We start from the raw sequence: 22351 nt of genomic DNA, 5'->3' as shown, positions 1-22351 counted from the left end.
TTTCTAAGGAATATAATGACAATAATTGCTGCTTGGCAAGTAGTTTGCCTATTGCTGCGGTATCATTCGGATAATGTTCTCTTAAGCTTTTATTCTGCATGTAATGAGTGCCCTCAAAATTTGAGAAGTATCTTCCAATTTCTATATTGTCGATTTCTTTCGCTGGACACATCTCTAATTGACCTAAAATAAAAAAAAAGACATATTTTACAAATAAAAGATTATAAAACACAGACATGATTTATAAGAAAGCTACTAATAATCATACCTTCTGGTACATAACATATTTTATTTTAATCAGCGAGAAGGATGTAATGCGTTTGATGATTTGTTGACTTCGTCAGAATTAGTCTAAACATAATAACAAAATTCAGTTTCTTATCATAAGCAATTCTTAAAATAATGCCTTAAGTAATAATTAATTATAATTAATATAATCTTTTCATATCTTAATATATAAATATTATATATATTAAATTACATTATACGATGCATTTTGACTTACCTTTATTGTATTTGTTAATAATTTCGTATTTAATTTTGATGTTCTTATTATTTGAGAGGTATAAAGTTTGAAAACTGAGGAAGATCTTTAAATTCCAGTCGCAATATATATTCTAATTAAATGCTAATATTTGATAAAATATTTTCAAAATTTTTTGTATTAACTAAAAAAAGAACATGGTATGTAAAGAAAATTTCAAATAAAGATAAAACAATAGAAAGGATTTTATTACTTTTCATTCGTTAGCTTACAATATATTGAAATTTATTGGATTAATATTATTAAACATGTTATTTATTTATAATTAAATGTTATTTTTATTAATTACTTTAATTTAATATAAGAAATCAAAGATAAAAAATTATTAACCCAAATATATTGTGGTTGATTTATCACTAAATCTACATTATTCGACCATATCCCTCTATGTATAATATTTGATAGATTCAAATCATGGTTGAGATAAAAGTACTCTGCATTATTCACATTTGTGTTACTGAAAATAAAAAAAAAAAACATTTGTATATTTACACACACACACATACACATACAAACACACACATACAGCTTTCTGTATGAGAAAGCAAAAATACATGCCTTACATATTTAAAAAAATTATATAACTTTTAATTAAATAAATTAACTTAGTTATAAAAAATTTAAATAGTTTTTATTAGTGAAATATAATTTATAAAGTGTTATTCTTTCTTTTTTAATCTAAGTATAAATATGTTTGTGTGCGAAATAAACAAAAAGAATATCCTTCTAAAAGAAATTTATATATTGTTTCATATAAAAATTTTAAGATGACTTTAATTCCTTACCAAGAGAAAAAGATTTGATTATTTTCTTTTGTGTATGTATGTATAAATGCGTATGTTAACATATTGTTAAATGCTCAAAAAATAAAAAAAATATTCCTATGCATTTTTTTTTTGTTTTATTAGTTTACAAGAAATAAATAACCTGAGAAATCGCAGAAATGCCTTTATAAAAAAGTATGTATCCAAAAATATTGAAACCGTTTTAGCAATAAATTAAAATTATATTATACTTACTATTTAGATTTCCATATGACTAATATATCCATTCCATTTGATCTCAAAACAGTATGTATGCCAAGTCTTCTAGCTACGATATGATACGTAAAAGTCAATAGATATATTTGAAGACTTTCTGCAATCTATAAATTAATATTAGAATGAAATTATATAGAAAACTTACATATTGAACATTTATAAGATATAAAAATTATAGCCATATTTGCGCAGCGCATGAGAGAGTATTATTATAATTTAATATAATTTAGACTAACTTACAAATTGCATATGTTTGATTTCAAAATCTGATATCATTAATAATTTATATAATTCCTGAAGCTCTAATTCCAAAAATATGTATTCATCGAGTATACACATAATTTGCCTTGATTCAATTTCATTCCAGAAATTATCATCAATGTTGTTGTTTTTCCAAAAGGAAAATTGCTCTGAAGTAATGAAGCAAATTGCATGACGTGGATATTTTTTTTTCAGGCGAAATAGTACTGTCTGCGCTATTCCATCCAACCATATTTTTACGGTCGAATAGGGCACGTGTGGCTGAAAATATTGTGCCACGATCGTAAGCTGTTTTTCAAAAATCGACTTTGTTGTTGGCATATTCATAAATTTTCTTTGCTTATGCACAATTCGATACTGCTTTAGATAGTAAAAAATTAGTTCAAAACTATATTTAAGTGTAAAGTCGGAAAAGAAATTGCTAAAAAAAAATAAAAAAAAAGATTACATATCAGTTACAACATATAATTGCATTAATTTATAATGTCAATGACAATTTAGTTTACCATGATTGTTGTGCAAAAATCATATTTATCTCATCCCACACAAAATAATACTTAACGGAATTCTCAGCAATTGAACAGAAAATATGCTCCAATTGTTGTTTCTTGTCAGTATCATATAACTTATATTCCGATATCAAAAACGTATATTGTTGTAACTTTTGGACACAATATAATCCTTCTTTTAGTATTTCTTCGAAATCAGTGTGATGAAATATTTTCTCCCGTTTTTCTCTATTATATTTCTTTTTCGCAGTAGAGCATCTAAAATTAAGAAAAGAAATTTTTTTTAATTACATTAAACTATGCTACACATAAATACATTTTAATAAATTAACTCTTTAAAAAATATACTACTCTAAAAAAAATAGGCAACATTTTTTTATGTTAAAAAAGGGGCTATTTTTAAACCGCCGAAACTCGACGAAAAATCATCATAGACAAATAATACAATAAACAAAAAAGCGTTTGGAATTTTAAAGTTTTAACTTGAACACGCTATCAGTGGTTCGAACATTTTTTTCATTTTCTTAGAAAAAGCATTTTTCCATCTCTTGTGTTGTTTTAAAACCTCATGCCATAAATTGAAATGCATATACAAATATGAGTAAATATGTATGAGTGAATATCTTAGTCATAAATTGCGCACTTTATTATTTAAACAATTGACTGGCTGAGCTTAATCTCAAAAATCATTAATAATAAAATTAATAATAATGGAATCGACAAATGCAAGTGTCATAGATAAAATAAAAATTAACTATCAGTTTATCGATTTAAATTTTATAAAAAAAAAGTCCTGGATGTGATATAGCGAAAGAGAGACGAATTGATTCAATGCACTTTTCGTCTAAAAAAATATAATAGTTCTAACACGCCCACATTACCTTCCTTAGAAGCTTAACTCTTACAAAGAAATTTTTCAATGGCCTAGATGCAAGAACAAACGTAGATGACTTAATCAAAGAATTATAACAAAAATCACTTATTTGAATAATTTAATGATAAAATATTGTTTTTTATGCATAAATGTGATTTTATTTAATAAATAAATTATACTCATACATAAACAATTTATATTGTTTACAAATAATGTACATCTTATGTATTTTTAAAACAACACATGTCCATGATCATTTTTAATCAAATCTGTTCCCGTTTTGTGCAAAATAATCAAAGTTTTTATCTTTTGAAATATGTTAAAAAATATCAAAGCAAGTACTAAAAATTTTTTTTAATGAAAAGTTTAGTTGAGTGGATGCGTTCTTTTAAAATCACATGATTCAATTTAAAAGAATTTATTTAGAAAAGCTATGTACATACATTTTTAAACATGTTATAACCAAAGAAACTAATGAAAAATAAAATAATTTTTATGCTCATAATTTAATAATGAAACCTAAATAAAAAAGTTGAAATAAAAAGCTAATAAAAATAATTAGTAAATAACTATCAGCAACAGCAAGCTAATTTTATCGAATGGTGATAAATTTGGAATTGATCGATGTAGATTAAATAATGATTCATCGAGCAGACAGATGTAAAAGATTTCGGCTTTATTAAATTTTGATTTTGACTACAATTTTATTAAATTTTTACGTCGAAAACATGCTTATTTTCTATTTCTCTCGATTCAATAGACACATATTATAAATAAAAACGCGTGCGAACGCACAGGCACAACTTAAATTAATATACTTTTACTTTTTTATTGTTGCCTTTTCATTTTATTCTTTTGTTGAATGACGAAAATTGATTAAATGTAAAATATATACGGAAGAAAAATTTTTTTACTACCGTAGCTAATCGTGGCTTGCAAAATAAATTTCTAAATCGCAGCAAAACGGTTTGCTATTTCATCCAATAAATAAGTATCAGGTAGCATAAATGTTTGCTGTTGCACTAAATAAATAAATATCACAGATAAGATATTCGTGGTCCATATATTATGACTGAAATCTAATTATCACACGCAGCTTTTAGCTACGGCAGCTAATCTTTTTTTTTTATAGATATAAATAAATTATAATAAATTAAATAAAATAAATATTGAAATAGATATAAAAAAATTAGAAATAAAAATATACCTCTGATAATATTTCTTTTCCCAAAACTTGTTGGATAATGTCATCTGCTCGAATCTCTTACACGTGGATTTAAAATTCACGATATCTTCGAAGCTAACGTTTTCCTTTTCTAAAATGATAGTAACTGCTTCGTCCGGCAATTCTATTATTGTAGCCATTAGAAAAAATTTATTAATACACAAAACAAGTGGCAAAATGAGCGTTATTTACTGGTTTCGTAGCACTAATTTTATTTCTATACTTATATGAATATGTATAATAAATTACGAATGTGAGCGCACAAAGTTTGTTGCTTCTAGAACTGTTGCCATGCGTCTGTACTTCTTAACGTGTACTTTGTTTAATATGTAGACATACTTTGCTTCGTGTTTCTCGAAACGTTTGATCTACCAATCAAGATAAAGAGAAGATTTCTTGGTTTTGATTGGTCAAACTAAAAAGACCAGGCAATAATAAATATACGTGTAATTTTTTTTAAAAATATTTCGAGACTTCTTAATCTTTTTTGGCCGACCTAGGGATTTATGGCGTTTAAGATCTTGCTCTTACTTTAAAGGAATTTTTTCGTTTTTTCATTTTTAGTTTGCCTATTGTTGTAATAAAAAGACACCAAAAAAATTTGTTTGGGGATTTTAATTGATCGACAGCTTGAATTTTGAAAAATCATGTAGTTAAAGAGAGATTTTTTTTCTATAAATTATTTTCAAAATTTAATTAAGTATCTCCACGAAGTAATTGCTTTAGAATTCGCTGCGAGGAGTCATTGCTGTTTCATTTTGTGTTTGCCGTGTCAACAAATATTGAAATTTTAATAAAATAATTTTTGTTCTCCTTTCTTTTTCTTTTTTTATAATACAAGTAATACAATAAAATTTTAAATGTTCCATAAATATTTACCTTATTTTTATTCACGCTTTTATCAAAATTTCTTTTTTCTCATATTATTAAATATAAAAAATAATAATTAGCAATATAATATTTTTAAATACATATAAAACTTTTAATTACATATTTTGAGAATCATTAAAGCTATTTAACAAACTTTACTTACAAAAAAAAATTTTTTGAAATTCTTCCATGTACAGAATATCGATATTTATTTTATTCATAATAATTTTCTTTCAAATTTTTCATTTTAATTTTTTAATTTTTAAGTACATATTAATAAATTACACAAACTTTGATGCAATACAACATTTATTTTTTTTTATTTATATCTACAATAAAATGTACTTTTTTATATTGTAAGATTTACAAAATTTATAAAATAAAATTATATATATATATATATATATATATATATATATATATATATATATTGTATAGTACACATGTCATTCATAATGTGAATTAAAATTGAAAAATATTGTTGAGATAACAGCTGTACATTTTAATAAAAATTATTATTAGCAAGTAATTTGATTATTGCAGCAGTATCTTCTGGATATTGTTGTCTTAAGTTTTCATTTGGTATATAATGAGTCCCTCCAAAACTGGAGAAGTATCTTCCAATTTCCATATGATTTATTTCTTTTGGTGGACATATTGACAGATGATCTAAAATTAAGAAAAAATATGTTTTTACATTATACAGATAAAAGATCATAAATTACATATGTGATTTGTAAAAACGCTACTAAAATAATTATACCTTGCTGCGCATAACTTATCTCATTATTCTCGGTGAGAAGGATATAGTGATGTCGATGGGCACTGGATAAAAATTTCTCACATTGACCAATATGACTGAATGGAAAACATCGTTAAAATGGAAGCAAAAAAGGGCTCTTTATTTTGTTTAGGAACATTTCGTCACATTTATCGTGCCACCCAATAATTACGCCGTCATGGCTATTAGAAAAATGATCTGTCCACCTATGACGTACTACCATTCCAACAGCGAATTTAATTTCTTTTGTCCTTCTTTTTACTGATTTTTTGCCTTTCTCAGAATTAACCTGTGGAAACATAATAACAAAATTCAATGCATTTCTTGTTGCAAGCAATTTTTAAAATAATGTAATGATTTATATTATAAATAACATACTAATTTACATATCTTTCACATTTCTTTTAATGCCAGAAGTGAAATAAATATTTTTTTTAATGTATTTTGGGATGAATTTTGGGATTAAATTTATATATATATATATAAATCTGCCATCAGAAAAATTTCATTGAGTCAATTTTTTTAGACATAGTAAGTTAGTAGCCTTCCAGTTTTCTTCACAGTTTCAATATATTGGATCGCGTTTATTCACAAAAATATAATGCAGACGCGTAACAAAAAATTAATGTTTAATAATTAAAATATGTTTCTAACTTTAACAAAAGTTTACTGTATATATTATAAAAATGACTATTTTTATATCCCGAAAATCAGAACCGATAGAAATGTTTTGATGGCAGATATGTGCTTACTATTGAAAATTACTCTAGAAAGAGTGTTCAAATACTCTGGCAGAAAACCTTGTAAACTAGTATAATTTTAAATAATATAATTTTTTCATTTGTTAAATATATGAATATATTTAGTAGCACATTATACGATGTGTTACAACTTACCTCTATTGTATCTATAATCATTTCGTATATATTTTCAATATTTATGGGCTTGTCTACTGCAAAATATCGGTATAGTAAAATGAAAATAATATTGAAATCCCTGCAATATTTTTGATGATATTTTAGAAGGTAATTACTCATTATAAAACGTGTTATCTAAAAAAAAGTAAAAAAAACTTTGATTAAAGATAAAATAATAAAAAGAAATTCATTACTTTTACACATTGATTTTAAATATATTAAGCATTATTGAATAAACATTATTTGCAAAAATTATAATTGATGGTTGGATTTTTATTAAAATTAATATAAAAAATTATCAACCGAAATATGACTGAATAAATGGACAGGCGCAGAAAAGAATACATTATTATTTCGATATAATTGCCTGATAACGTTCAATGGATAAAATAGATTAGGGCTCGGACTTAGATAAAAGAATTCTGTATTACACCCAATACTTGTATTACTGAAAATAAAAACAATAATTTATATGCATCATAATTAAGACTCATAATTTTTCTAACATTTTACTATTTTTACGTACGTATGTATATAATATACAGAAATTGTTTTGTTAAATTAAATAAAAAAATATTTTTATGCTACACTCTTCTCTTTCGTTTTTCATTTAAGTCAAATAAGCAAGAAACCATAGAAAAGTTTAAAAAAAAAAAGTGCATATATAATATATATTTATGTACAACATGAGTATATATATCCAGAAATATTTTAAAAAATTTAGCAATAAACTGAAATTCTACTTACTATTTTGGTTTCCACATGATTCCAATATTATCTTTATATTTTATTAGATAGCAACATACGCCGAGTCTTCTAGCTACGATGTGATACGTGATAGTCAATAAATGTTTTCTGTCAATAAAAGATTCTGTAAACTGTTAAAAATTTTATTAAATAAATTGTATATAAAATATATATAAAATATAAATATTACCGTTATATTTACGCAACAGATATTATAATGATAATTGTTATCATACTTTTATTATTATTATATTATTATTGTAATTTGACATAATTTAAAATAACTTACATGTTTTATGTATTTGGCTTTGAGATTTAATGTTATTAATAATCGATAGATATTTAATTTTGAAAATATATATTCTTCCAGAATACATAAAATTTGCTTTGATTCTGTTTTATTCCAGAAATTGTCATGAATGTTGTTATTGCGCCAAAAAGAAAGTTGCTTTGAAGTCGCAGAGAAAATTGAATGAGCTGGATATTTTTCCATCAGACGAGATAATACTGCAAACGCTATTTCATTTAGCCACGTTTTTATAGCCCAATAAGAGACATGTGGCTGAAAATATTGCGCTACGATAGTTAATTGTTCTTCCAAAAGAATTTTCGTCTTCGGCATATTCATAAGTTTTATTTGTTTGTATATAAAACGATAATACTTTAAACAGTTAAAAATTCTTTTAAAGTAATATTCATTTGTCAAATTAAAAAACAGTTTGCTGAAAAAGAATTACATATTAAATACAGTAATTACATTGATTTATGATGTTAATAACAATTTAATTTACTGCATTTTTTACCTTGATTTTAGTGCATAATTTTTATTTATCTCATCGCACATAAAATTATATATTATAGAATCTTCTGCAATTAAGCGCAGTAGAAATATCAAATGTTTTATGTTAGTAAAACTTGACTTATTTTCTGCCATCACGTATGCATAATATTGTAACTCGTGGATATAATATAATGCTGTTTTTATTTTTTATTTTAACTCGATATGACAAAATACTTTATTATTTTTTTCTATGTTATACCTTTCTTCTTCTGTAAGGCAACTAAAATTAAGAAAAAAAAAATGAAAATACTCAAATATAATATTACATAACGCCATAATATCAGCCATAAATTTTAAAAACTATATTTTTTAAAATACATATAAATTTAATAATCACATATACATTAAAATTCAAAGCAAATTATAAAATTTATAAATAAGCATATAGATTTTTTATTTAAAAAATAATATAATTTAATCTGAAAATAGTAATTTGCACAATGTATTTTTAACTGTTGCTATAACTATTGCTCCAATAATCTCATCATCATTTAAGTTCCTTCAATTTAAATAAGAGAAATCAAGTGAAAACTAAATGAAAAAGAATATTTTTTATTCCACACATGCTATTAAAATAAGAGTAAAAACTGGAAGAAAATTTTAAGATAAAAGAAATGTTTACATGATCTTTATAATCTTTAAATAGATATAATTAATTACTATTATACTTTATGAATTTGTAGAGAGCATAAAAGTTAAAAATTACAAAAAGATTTGGATATTTAAGTATAAAAATATATAATTATTTATGAAGAATAAGAAGAATATTTTATAAGACATATTAGAGATGTAAAAAAAATGTTTAAATATTAATATATAAATAAACTTTTATACATAATCAGCAATGATATTATAGCAAACTTTAAAATTAAAATATAAAAAATTATAAGAGAAACTTGAATATAGCGTACTTTATGTCTTATATATAAAATAAAATAAACTTCTTCTTAACCATAAAATAAAATAAAACAAATATAATAAAGCTGATTAATACAACAATACAAAAGTTTATTTCTGATCTACATTTTTCATAATTTAGAATAATTTCTTTTAAAATGATACACACGTTGTTATAATAAAAGAAAATATAAAAAAATAGAATAATATTTTCTGCTCCTAATTTAATAATAAAGCCTAGATAAAGAAAAGTTGAAAGCATAATCTATGAAAATAATTAATTATAAATAATAGCAAACTATGTTTATCAGAAAACTTGGAATACATTGATAAATATATAGATTGGATAATGACTCATCAAGCCCTTAGATGTATGGAGATTTTGATTTTACTAAATCTTTATTTTTTACTACAATTTCCTATTAAATTGCAACATCAAAAACATGCTTAATTTTCACTGAATCAACAAACACACACCCACACACACAATTTAAATTATTGAAATAACAACTAATAACTTTAGTTTTACTCTTTTTACTATTTCCGCATTTTACTATTGCTTTGTTAAATGACAAAAATCTATCGAGTGTATAGCCACAAATTAGATGAAATAAATGAAAAATACCTCTGATAATATTTCTTCTCCCAAAATATTTCTTAATATTTTTTCTTAATATTTCTTAATATTTCTTCTTCTTGTAGAGCATCTGCCAGAATCTCCGACACGTGCACTTAAAATTCGTGACATCTTCCATGCTGATGGTTTCGTTTTCCAGAATAAAAATAATTATCTCTTCGGGCAATTGTGTTATAGTTGCCATTGGAAAAAATTTAATAATATAATAATTTACACCTGGCAACAAGCGTTATTAACTCTATTTCACTATTTCGATTTTGTAAGAATTTACATATATATATTTTACATATATATGTAATATATAACAAATCACGAAGGTGCGCACAAAGTTTGTTCTGCGATGCGTCTGTAGCGTGCGCTCTGTTTGGTATGATTCAGAAGTACTTTGCCCAGGTAAAAATTCGAAATATTCCGAAACGTTTCGTCAATTAGGATAAAGAGAAAAAATTTCTTGGTTTTCATTGATCAAACTAAAAGAGCCAAACAAAAGGGAATACGTTAAAGAAAAAGTAATCTTTCCTCACTGACCTTCGAATTTATGGCATTTAAGATTTTGCTCTAATGATACTTCGAAGGAATTTTTCATTCTTTTCATTTTCAGTTACCCATTATCATATATTTGTTTTCTTTCTTTTTATTTTTCGCTTGAAAAGGTAGCATATGGTTCTGACTCATACAAGAGAAAGTCATAAACCTTTACTCTGAGGCTAATTCTAAGCGTATGTTTGTTTGATTAGAGTGAAATATTTTAAAGTATTTTATTCTGGGAAATATTTTCGTTATGCCTTTCCATTTTTCTATTTTAATTTTCTCAAGATATGAACATAAAACTTTTGTTAAATAAATCTAAGATATACACACACACACACACACACTCACGAGACTAAAATTATTGTATATGTAAAATCTTTTTGTCTCTAGTTTCTTGTCCAGTCTTCTTTATTTATATATTTTCTTTCTGTCTAAAAACTTTTGTCTAAAAAGTTTTTTGAAATTCTTGCTAGACATCGTAAAATTTGATTTTTATTTATAAAATTTTTTGAAGTAATATTGAAGAGTCCGTACAGCTAACAATTTTGACATATAAAATAACTTTCTGTAAATTCTCATATTCAAGAAAAATTAAAATTGTTTATTTAAAGCATTTCAACATTCTTTGTTTTAAATTTTTATAACAGAACAAATTCAAAACAAATTAAGAAATTTATAAATAACAAAATGTAGACTTCTTTATTAAAAAAAAATATGATTAATCTTAAAAAAAGAAATTATAGTATCAGTAACAATAGTAATAGATAGTAATTTGTATAATATATATATATATATATATATATATATATATATATATATATATATGCACAATGTGTTATTATTAATCTGTTACGATAATCTTGTATTATTTAAGTTTTTTTCCTTTAAATCATATTTAAATAAAAAAAATTAAATAAAAATTAAATGAGAAGAAATATTTTTCATTCCACACATGCTATTAAAATGATAATAAAAACCAAAAGAAGATTTGAAGATAAAAGAAATGTGTTCACATAATCTTTATAATCTCTAAATAGATATAATTAATTATTATAATACGCTGATAAAAAACATAAAAGTTGAAAATAACAAGAAAAAGACACGGTTATATAAATATGAAAAGATATAATTATTTATACTGAGTAAAATATTTTATAAGTTATAATTGAAATAAATAAATATAAGAAAAATGTTTATATATTACTATATAAATAAACATTATAGAAATAAATATTTATATATATATAACATTATATATAACATAAGAGAGAACAGTCTGATCGCTTTTATTTACAAAAACATTTTATTTATTTATTAATTTTGAAAGAGTTTATTTTATTTTGTTAATTATTGTAACCAATGAAAATTTTGATTGTTACCAATTAAAATTTAAATTTTTAACATCAAAATCTTTTTTTCATTGTTCTAATTAATGAGTTTCAAAGATATCTATAACATTCGCGATAATGATACACACTGACATAAAGTGACTAAACATACACTCTGACGCTCATGTAACGCACAGTATTTTTCTCCTTTTAAATATAATTATTATTTATCTAAAAAAATATTATTTTTGTCTAAAAATTAGTTTATATGACGTCTAAAGACGTCGATAGTCTAAAAAATCTAAAAATTGTCTAAAAATAGATTTATATGACGTAAGATATCTGTCTCGCCCGTACATACGAGAAGAGACAAATAATAATTTTTTTTTTTTTAACGCGAAGATACAAAACACTAGTTGTTTTTCGTCCGAAGATACGTTCGCCAAAATTGTCGCAACGTCGAGACACGTCGACCGACTCTTCGTGACGGCTTCGAGATAAGCGGTAGCAGCTGGCGAGAGAAATTCACCACCGAGGAGAGAAACCCATCCCGACTCGTTTTGCATCTTCCTTTTCTTCACGCTTGAATATCGCGTGACTATCGTCGCGCCGTAACACACGAGAGAGCAATTTCGCGCAAAGGATAAAACGTCTATCCATTTTTTTTTTTTGTAGTTGAAAATCGCGAGCAACGCTTGAAGATTTAATCGTAGAATTTTAATAAGAGTTACAGAATGAAAGTATTTCTTTCTAGCTCGTGGTATAAAAAGCTTGTGTAAATAGATGTGAAAAATGTATTTGTAAATAAATAAGAATGTAAAAGATTTTTTAAATTTTATTTCTGCAATTAATTCTTAGAATTATCCTTTTTAGTCATCTTGTTTTATCTTTTTAATTTTTAAATTTATTCTTTATTTATTTCGTTTTATCTCTCCTTTCTCTCGGTTTCAATGAATCCTCAGAGACATTACATTCTTGTATGATAAAAGAATGAAATACTGAGGAGATAAATATCGAATTTCGAATTTTTTTTATCGCCTCCTTTCAGCTGTTCGAGCGCGATAGATCAACTGCATCCACGAAATGCATTATGTAAGTCACTTGATTGAATTTATTGTGCACCATAAGAGCGATTACGACGATCAGCTGGCAAGATTGCAGAAGAAAAGTCGGCGCTCGATTTCTGCAGCGCCGGCATCGGTGCTCGCGAGAATGACGCGTAATATCACTGATGATTGATCGACCTCCGGATCATTTCTTGCCCGCCGCCAAGAATACGTGATTCATTCCAAAGTAAAGAACATTGAAATTTCTATTTAAAATCAATTCATCTATTAACTATGTATCGTCGTTTCTAGTAGTATCTTGGACGCACATTTTTTTTTTTTTTTCAAATATTTAAGAAGACATTTATTCATATAATTTTATTAATATTTATAGTAGAGTAATTAATAAATATTTATGAAATATAATATATAATATTATTAATTTGTATAATAAAAAAAAAATTTATTTTAAATATATATTATATACATACATATATTTATATTATGTAGTAGATACCAAATTTTATATATATTATATAATTAATAACATATAAATAATAATTAAATATTTATTTATTACGTTTACTAAAAAATTGTCTTTTACAAACCTCTCTCTTATTTCGTGAAATCTGCAAACTGAATATCGCTGTAAAATTCATTCGCAGATATTCGAACGCTCATAATCGACAGGAGACTTCCGGTGCTCTTTAATGCGATCGATGGACGATTCGTGACGTCAGCGCGCCGTGTTTTCCGCCGTAAAAGAAAAAAGATGTTATGTGGCAGTGAAAGGATTAATCAATATCTCTCACGAACGAGTCATGCGAGGCTATCGCGTTATTTTTCTTTTTTTTTTCACTTCCGGTGCGATCGATTCGCTGGGAATAATTTTCCCACCGCGGCGCGAATAATTATTTCGCTTCGCTGAGGAATGAATTCCTCAGACGAAGTCTCGTCTAAATATATACATATACATTTTAATATATATATATATATATATATATATATATATATATATATATTTTCAAATGGGATCCGTTCTTCTCGAGCGGTGGCAAGGACTATGAACGCGTGAGAATTGGAACGTCAAAGAGAAGACGCGACAGCGTTTATCAATGACCGTTAAATGATACGCGCGAGTATCGCGTGAGCATAATTCATTTCTGCTCTATCCGATCGCGCGCGAAGGCAATATATATTTATTAATAGACACGCAATGTAAATAAATCGTACAAAAGAGCGCATGAAACATGTTTTCCCTTCCCTAGAAAATATTTTGCCGTTTATTAAAATATGATGTATTGCTATATATAGTAGAATGTATCGGAAATCGTTGGTGCTACCAACTTGGGGATGGATTTTTCACCTACAAATACAAACTTTTTCTTTTTGAGAAACTCTTTCAATTGGTTTTGCAGGAATCATCTTCATTTTGTTTGTATCACGATTTTTTTTACACCTTATATATTATATATATATATATATATATATATATATATATATATATATATATATATATATATATATATATATATTTAAACTATATTATGATTCTTTTTTAAGACAATTTTCCTCCAGCGAATATATCGAGGCATCAATAATTTTTGAATTATAAACAATTGGAAAGCTTTTTGCAAACTAAATTTTGTAAAAAATTAATAAAATCTAATGTTTCAGTTAATTTTTTAGCTAGAGTTTTTTTTAATAAAATTTTAATTTGTCAGGTTTAATTATATAAAGATATATTGTGGAAAAAATTGGAAATTTTCAAAAAAATGTTAACTTTTCTCGACAAGGTTTTGATAAGAAAAACTTGAGCTTGAATTAAATCTGCTATTATGATTTGCTATTAAAATAACATACATATATACAAATAAATTATTCTATATAAAAATTGAAAAAAAAAAATACAAAAATTGAATACAAAAATTAAAGCAAGGGTAAACCTCGATTTTAAAGAACGTGTAGTTTGATGATTAACAAGATAATTAAATAACAACGAATATTAAAGCAAGAATAATACAAATATTTTTTTAGTTATCTTTAATAATTATCTTTATTATTTAGAAAAATTATACAGTAGAAGAAATGTTTGCAAATAAATTCAATCAAAAAATTGCTGTTTTAATAATTTTACAGAGATGCAAAAGAAATTTGGCAAAATAAATTTTATCGTACATAGATAAGATACTTATATGTAGATATCATTATAAAATAAACAATAATATTTTTTTTTCGAACTACATCAGAGCCAGCCAGCCACCTAAAACTATCACATAATTTCTGTAAGAGCCGTCACGATAGATGACACATCCGATAACGTCAAATAAAGTTCAAAGATCAAGAAAACGCTTAGAAAAAACTTAACAAAGAGAGATTCTCCGACTTCGACTGCCGAAGAATCGAAACAACATGCCAAGTCTGTACGTGAGAATCGGAGCATTCTCGATTAGGACATGCCAGGTTCGCTCCAGCACTCAATATACATGTCAAAAAACACCAATGCTTGTATGTGTGCGTTCTTTTATCGTTTACGACAATCGCGATACCGCGAGGTCAACCGTGAAGACGAAAAGAGGGTGTAAGACTTGCGTGGCGGGTCTCTCTCTCTCTCTCTCTCTCTCTCTCTCTCTCTGTCTGTCTGTTTCTCGGCGCGATATTGCCGCCGGTTTTTATTTTAGCGAAATATACAGTTATAGAGAGATAGCGAGAGAGGATGGATGAACCGGGCGGAAAACAGGATTATGGTGGTCTGTTATATATCCTTCGTTTTTACGAGGACGCTCGTGTGACTCGCTCTCGTACGGTGGGAAAAAGCGCGCGATTAAAAACCGAGTCCGTCAATGATGTGTGCGAATGGAGCGATAGACCGGTATTTAATAAAAGAGGACGATTTTATTGCGGACGATGTATTTTTCCCCAACTGTTTCCGCGATCGGTAATAAATCTGCGCGCTGTTACAGTTAAGTACGAGGAAGGACGAAAGGGATGTGATCAGAGATTTTCCAAAGGACTTACAGATTCCGGTTGGGAAATCTGTACAAGATTCGAAGATTCAGAAAGTGTACAATTGTTTGGAAAACGCGATTTTATCGAGCAAATCCCATTTGCTTTTTCTAATATTTTTTTTTTTTTTTCAAAATTCTTTTCCGATTATTTTTTGCATTACAATTAAACAGAATATTTAAAGCGTGAGGTAGAAATTGGGCGTGCGCTTTGTAAATATTATATATCCCGTAAATTTTATATTTAGATGGAAATTTAAATATAATAATAATAATAAATAAATGTAGATTTATTTTTTTATTCCGTTAAAAACAGGTGTAAATATGAGATTTTCTATCCAATTTCATAAAGTACCTTTTATTTAATCTAACTTACCAAAGAAAGCGAATTTCTGCATCATTTCAGCTTTATCTCTTGTCTGAAAAGCTTTATTTGCAATATATATATAATATGACATATGTATCTGTAACTAATTTTTTCCAATATTCTAATTAGAATTTATTCTGTATTTTAGAAAAAAATTTATGCGCTACATGAGATAGAGAAAGAGAGAGAAAGAAAGAGAGAGATTTCAGAACTTAAAGCAATACCATTATCAACTAATTTATAATTTTGTTGCTGACATTTGATATTTATTATTTTTTGTGTTCACAGATCAATTGAAATACGACTTACGAGAAAACTTTTCAGAATTCTTTAAATTCCTCAATCAATTTTGATAACTAACAATAAGTTACAGTATCTTGAATGAGTATGAAGATCCGAGACAAAATGCTTTAATTTAATTAAAAGACAAATTGCTTGAAAATTTGTGAGGGGGACAGAAATATATGACCCATACGTATGTATACATTTGTTTCTCTTGCTAATAGCTGTGTTGGAGAAAGACGAGCAATGTGTCACGCGAAGCAGCTGACTGCAACTAATCCTGAAAGCGCTTCCGCGGTATCAGGATAACACGAAGGTTCTACCCGCGATAGAAAAGCCCGAGAGGCTTTCTCGCTACGCTATCATCATCTCCGGCGTATCAGTATGCTTCCTTGGTGCGCAAAGTGCCACGCCTTGCAATGACACGGCGAACAATGCAATTCTTACACGATCGTAACAAGGCGCGCGCGATGTTCGCTTCCTGGATATGTTTCAGCGGGTTGAATTATCTGAGATTTGTTTGTGTTGACCATATATATCGTATATTATTTATTTTTTTATTTTATATATTTCATATGTATTTTATATTTTTGATATCATTGTAAAAAATATTTATAATCTTGTGTCCTTCATAATTTATAATTATGATAATTGAATATTATGCCATTTTTATAATTAAATATTTATTTACATGTAATATATATTTTTAATTTATATTTAATTATTATTTTTTGTAGTGTTTTAATTAATATAATAAATTTAATAAATTTAATAATTATTATACAATATTAAAATATAATGAATATGATATAAAATTATATTCATATTTCTCATTAATAACAAATTATTAAAATAATATATCTTACTATTTATTTATTTATCCCAAATATATTACTACACATCGAGATGCTATACTTATATATATATATATATATATATATATATATATATATATATATATTTTTATTTTATATATTTTTTATTTTATATATTTCATATATATTTTATATTTTTGATATAATTGTAAAAAATATTTATAATCTTGTGTCCTCCATAATTTATAATTATGATAATTGAATATTATGCCATTTTTATAATTAAATATTTATTTACATATAATATATATTTTTAATTTATATTTAATTATTATTTTTTGTAGTGTTTTAATTAATATAATAAATTTAATAAATTTAATAATTAATATACAATATTAAAATATAATGAATATGATATAAAATTATATTCATATTTCTCATTAATAACAAATTATTAAAATAATATATCTTACTTGACGAAACACGAATTTGCATTTTTTCAAAAAAAAAAAAAATATATATATATATCATTTTGCGCTGGTTACGCGGCCACGATACTTGATTTCAAAGATACCTACAGCAATGTTAAGAAGCGTGCCGCATTTTGCCGGCCGTCCGAGACATCGGATTACTATCTAAGCATAGAGATGGCGGATATATTATTTTCTCCTTTCGCTCGGACAACTTAATAAGTACTATAATGCGAAATGTGTACGCGCGTATAAATCAGCGGGAAGGTTGGTTGCTCCTATCGCACAGACACGCGTGAAACGCCCTCGAAATATCTCTCTCTCTCTCTCTCTCTCTCTCTCTCTCTCTCTCTCTCTCTGTCTTTCTCTCCGGGACTAGTGGTGAGACAAACAACAAGTAACCGCGGATACAAAGGCCGCGGAGTCTCGCCGAATGGTCGGCGCCGGATTATTGATTCGACCGTTGGTCCGGTCCGTTTTGTTGAGAACAATGCGGAATGTCGTATAAACTATATATGTGTATCCGTTCTGTGTGTATATTCTAAAATCGTAATCGAACGTTTGCACTATTTCCGTAAGACAATGAGCCCCGGTTACTCCGCGTAGGGATATTCGCTATTCATGTCACCGGGTATGTACGTAAAGTGCATAATCGCGCGATGCATTCTATTTTACGTCCACATCATTTTCCTAATCTCTAGACTGGCAGATTTTATTTTATTTTATTTATTATAAATTTATTTATAGTGGATATTATATATTAATATTTTTTTCATAATATAATCGATTATTGGGAAATGAAAAGATGAGGGAAAGAGTGGAAAGATTTGAGATTGAAAAAGATATGTGGCTCATCATACAATGGTATAAAAAATAGTGGATAAAAAAAACTAAAAAAAAAAAAAGAAAAAAGCGAGACTAAAAAGTGTTTGAAGTTTGTTTGCTACGTAATACAGTGCAATTTTCAAATATCAAGAAATTATTTCGAAATAATATCTGTAAAAATTGCAACTTGACTTTACGAAAGAAATTTATATTTACTATATTAACTATACAGTGATTATATGAATATATTATATTAATAACAATTTCGTTTCTTCAATTTTACAATAATGATTATGTAAAAGTATTTCTATTCTGATCATAACAAAATAAATCATACAATTCACGATTGTGGAATGTCGAAGTCGGTCTTTTTTTTTTTATTAAAATGCAAGAATTTATTGTTTGATCCAAAATACGTAATACTATAAATTCTTGATATATTTTGCTTCTATTTATTTTTTAAAATTTAAATAATAAAACAATTCTTTTTAGATATTTTTCTATTCAATTAAATCTACAGCAAAATATATTTTTTTACAATATAAAATTTACAAAATTTATAAAATGATATCCTATGTTTATATACACATATATTTATACACGTCGTTCATGATGAGAGCTAAATTAAGAAATATATATTGCGAGAAGTGTTATAAAAACTCAAGACAATTTATTTTTTTTTTTTATTTATTTTTATATTTATTTATTTGTTATTTATTTTTATATTTATTTTATATTTATACAAATGTAAGTTTGAGAGATTCTACAATTTTTTCTTATCGCAATGCTTCTACTATAAGCACTGTCTTAAAACTGTCTTTTACCTCCGGTTCTCTAAATAGGTAAAGCTTTTGGAATTACAAATACTTTAACTTTGACTAATGATCGCTGACGATTAACCAGGACACATGAAAAGAACCAAGATTTTTACTTTTTTGTCCTTTTCAATGTCTAATGGTCGAATATTTGACATTTTCCTAGAAAATATTTTTATTATGCTAATGTGAATAGAATGTAACGTAGTCGAGTTATAGCTTCCAAGAAATTTTATGACTATGTTACCTGAGCTTGGACAATAACTTTAGATCTTTCATTTGTTTCTATTATTTTGTTCCTAAGCCTTTTGCTTTAGTTTTTTTTTTTTTTATAATGATTTTTAGCCTTTAGAACACATATTGAAATTTTACATTTATAAGAATTTTTAAAATATTTTAAAATATTATTTTTAAAATATTTAAAATATTTTAAAATATTTTAATAATATTTTTCTTAAATACAAGGCATTAGATACGCCAAATTTTCATATCTTACTTCGATGTGAAGGTCATCTATGTGACTTAAAATTTGCGTAAAATTTTTTTTAAACTATATGTCGTGTAAAAGTGCTTTACTAATTTTAGACCTAATTTATTTAGTGTCTATAATGAATTGATAGCATATAATTTACTATACTTGGCGCTAGCTGTATTGATTTTATATCAATTTTTATTTTTTCAAACTTTTTGTTGCATAACATAATGTTGGAATATTTTTTACTTAACGCATTTTTTTTTTATTTATTTTATTTTGTGATGTTTTTATAATGCGATAAATGAATATGAGAAAATAAATTTTATATTCTAAAAAATTTTCGTATACTTCCTAACAATAAAATAAAAATACAGATAAATTACAAAAATAAAATAAAATAAGATACAAAAGTAAAATAAAATAAAAATTAATTATTTACGAAATAATTAATTAGAAAATAAAGATACAAAATATTTGCATACTAAAATCTACATAAATAAAATACTTTTCCTAGATGACATTTCCTTTTGACAGATGACACGTTGCGCGAGGCTTAATGAAGCCTCTACGAACCTCTATTTCTACTCCCTTCGGTAGAATTTTTATATTTCACAATCCGTTTTATAGATCGCTTTGTTGTATCACTCGGAGCCGCCTCTTGTGCGTGCGTGTACGCACAAATGTTCGGCGCAAGTTATTAATTACCTATTTGCGTTTACCGCGAGCGCGTCTGACATTTTACGGCGATTCAGAGATCGAGAGAGATCGAGAGGCTGAAACTCGAACGATGGTGTAGGTATATGTATTGTACTTCGTAAATCAACGGGGGGAGGGGGGGGGGCGTATCGTGCCCCCATATAACGCACCGATAAAACTATTCGTGGATGTAACGCGGACCACGTGCGCGATCACGTGCTCTCCGCGCTTTGAGGAAACGCGTCGTCTCGATTTTCCAGCCGAGCCTCTATCATCTCGTTATCCTACATCGCAGCCGCATTTATTTACTTCGATAGGAACGTATCGCAAATATGCCGAGCCGAGGCATGAAGGAAATAAATCTAAGAACACACTCTGCGCGAATTAAACTCAGCCAAGATATCCTAAGAATGTACGTAGCGGCGCGTATGTAAAAATCTGCTAATAGCAATATTAAGTTTTACGATATATCCGATCTCTCTTATCGCGTGCGTGCCTATTCCATCATCTCTCTGCGTTCAGTATTCTTAAAAATCCTTCGCATATTCTTGCCCACGTGTATATACCCGAGTGGAATTTTTTGTCTGCATTTGATCTCAATTTTTATCAATCTAATTTACTTTGAGCGATCAGATCGCTATTATTTAACATTTAATTTTGTCAAAAATTATAATCTTTAAGTATGAAATTATTTTTTCCCCACCTATTTAAAGTACAAAATAAAAATTCGATACTCGAGTCGAAAGTTTTCTCTTATTTTCGATTCCAATTTTTAAAATAACAATTATTTTAATACTTAAAATAATCAGATTGCTCTATTTGGAAAGTATTAATCCATAGATTTGCCAGAGGCTCTTTTTGTTAAATTTCTAACAATAAGAAGAAAATTGTTTATTTATCTTCTCTATTTGAAAGACAAAATAAAAATTTAATTATTTGTATGCAATAGAATTAAATCAGTTTAAATTTAGTAGACTTTAAATATAAAAAAATTGAAGTTGAAAACAGAATCAAAATTTCGACTAGGATATTCTATATAAAATAAATCTGTTGAAATATAAATAATACTGGTGCAGAAAACACTTCGTTAAGAAGTTATAGCTAATAAACTCTCTGTAAATAATTAGTTATAATCAAAATTTAATAAAAATATTTTTATATTTGCATTTGCAATGTTTACGAATGAACTTTGTTTACACAAAGACCATCGAAAATGCTTTTTTCGTTGCTTTAAACTTATTTTCTTTTAATCGTCTTATCAGAATTAAATAAAATTTACTATAATTTAATTTCTCATTTAATTACCCATCAGATTTATTTTGTTATCTTTTTCAAATAAATGAAGGATTTTTAAGTTAGTTTTAATAATCATCAGAAACATAGTTTTTCAAAATTTATTTTATCTACTATTTTTTAACGAAACGTTTTTGAATCTATGTTTATGGAATGTGTTTGTTCCAAATTTAATTTCCTATAAGACTTTGAAATTTCATTGTCCTGATCTGTATATAAGCACGATATAGCTATTAGTTTTATCGGCGAACAAAACCGAG

General features: G+C 26.3%; 2 protein-coding genes across 2 annotated transcripts; both read right to left on the bottom strand.

Annotated features, from left to right (window-relative positions):
- Positions 1–537: 537 nt before the first annotated feature.
- LOC126855595 (F-box only protein 21-like) lies at positions 538–4593 on the bottom strand. Its single transcript, XM_050603401.1, has 5 exons — positions 4436–4593; positions 2352–2612; positions 1825–2266; positions 1564–1688; positions 538–668 (listed from the first exon to the last, which is right to left on the bottom strand). The coding sequence occupies exons 1-5, from the start codon at positions 4591–4593 to the stop codon at positions 665–667; spliced, it is 990 nt and encodes a 329-aa protein (XP_050459358.1). The 3' UTR covers positions 538–664.
- A 1446-nt stretch (positions 4594–6039) lies between these two features.
- LOC126855596 (uncharacterized) lies at positions 6040–10151 on the bottom strand. Its single transcript, XM_050603402.1, has 6 exons — positions 10132–10151; positions 8058–8490; positions 7769–7899; positions 7325–7469; positions 7001–7156; positions 6040–6393 (listed from the first exon to the last, which is right to left on the bottom strand). The coding sequence occupies exons 2-6, from the start codon at positions 8394–8396 to the stop codon at positions 6199–6201; spliced, it is 966 nt and encodes a 321-aa protein (XP_050459359.1). The 5' UTR covers positions 8397–8490; positions 10132–10151; the 3' UTR covers positions 6040–6198.
- Between the last annotated feature and the right edge of the window lie 12200 nt (positions 10152–22351).

The sequence above is a fragment of the Cataglyphis hispanica genome, chromosome 16, assembly GCF_021464435.1.
Source record: "Cataglyphis hispanica isolate Lineage 1 chromosome 16, ULB_Chis1_1.0, whole genome shotgun sequence".
In the NCBI taxonomy this organism is placed as follows: domain Eukaryota; kingdom Metazoa; phylum Arthropoda; class Insecta; order Hymenoptera; family Formicidae; genus Cataglyphis; species Cataglyphis hispanica.
This window is presented reverse-complemented; position numbering and strand designations above follow the sequence as displayed.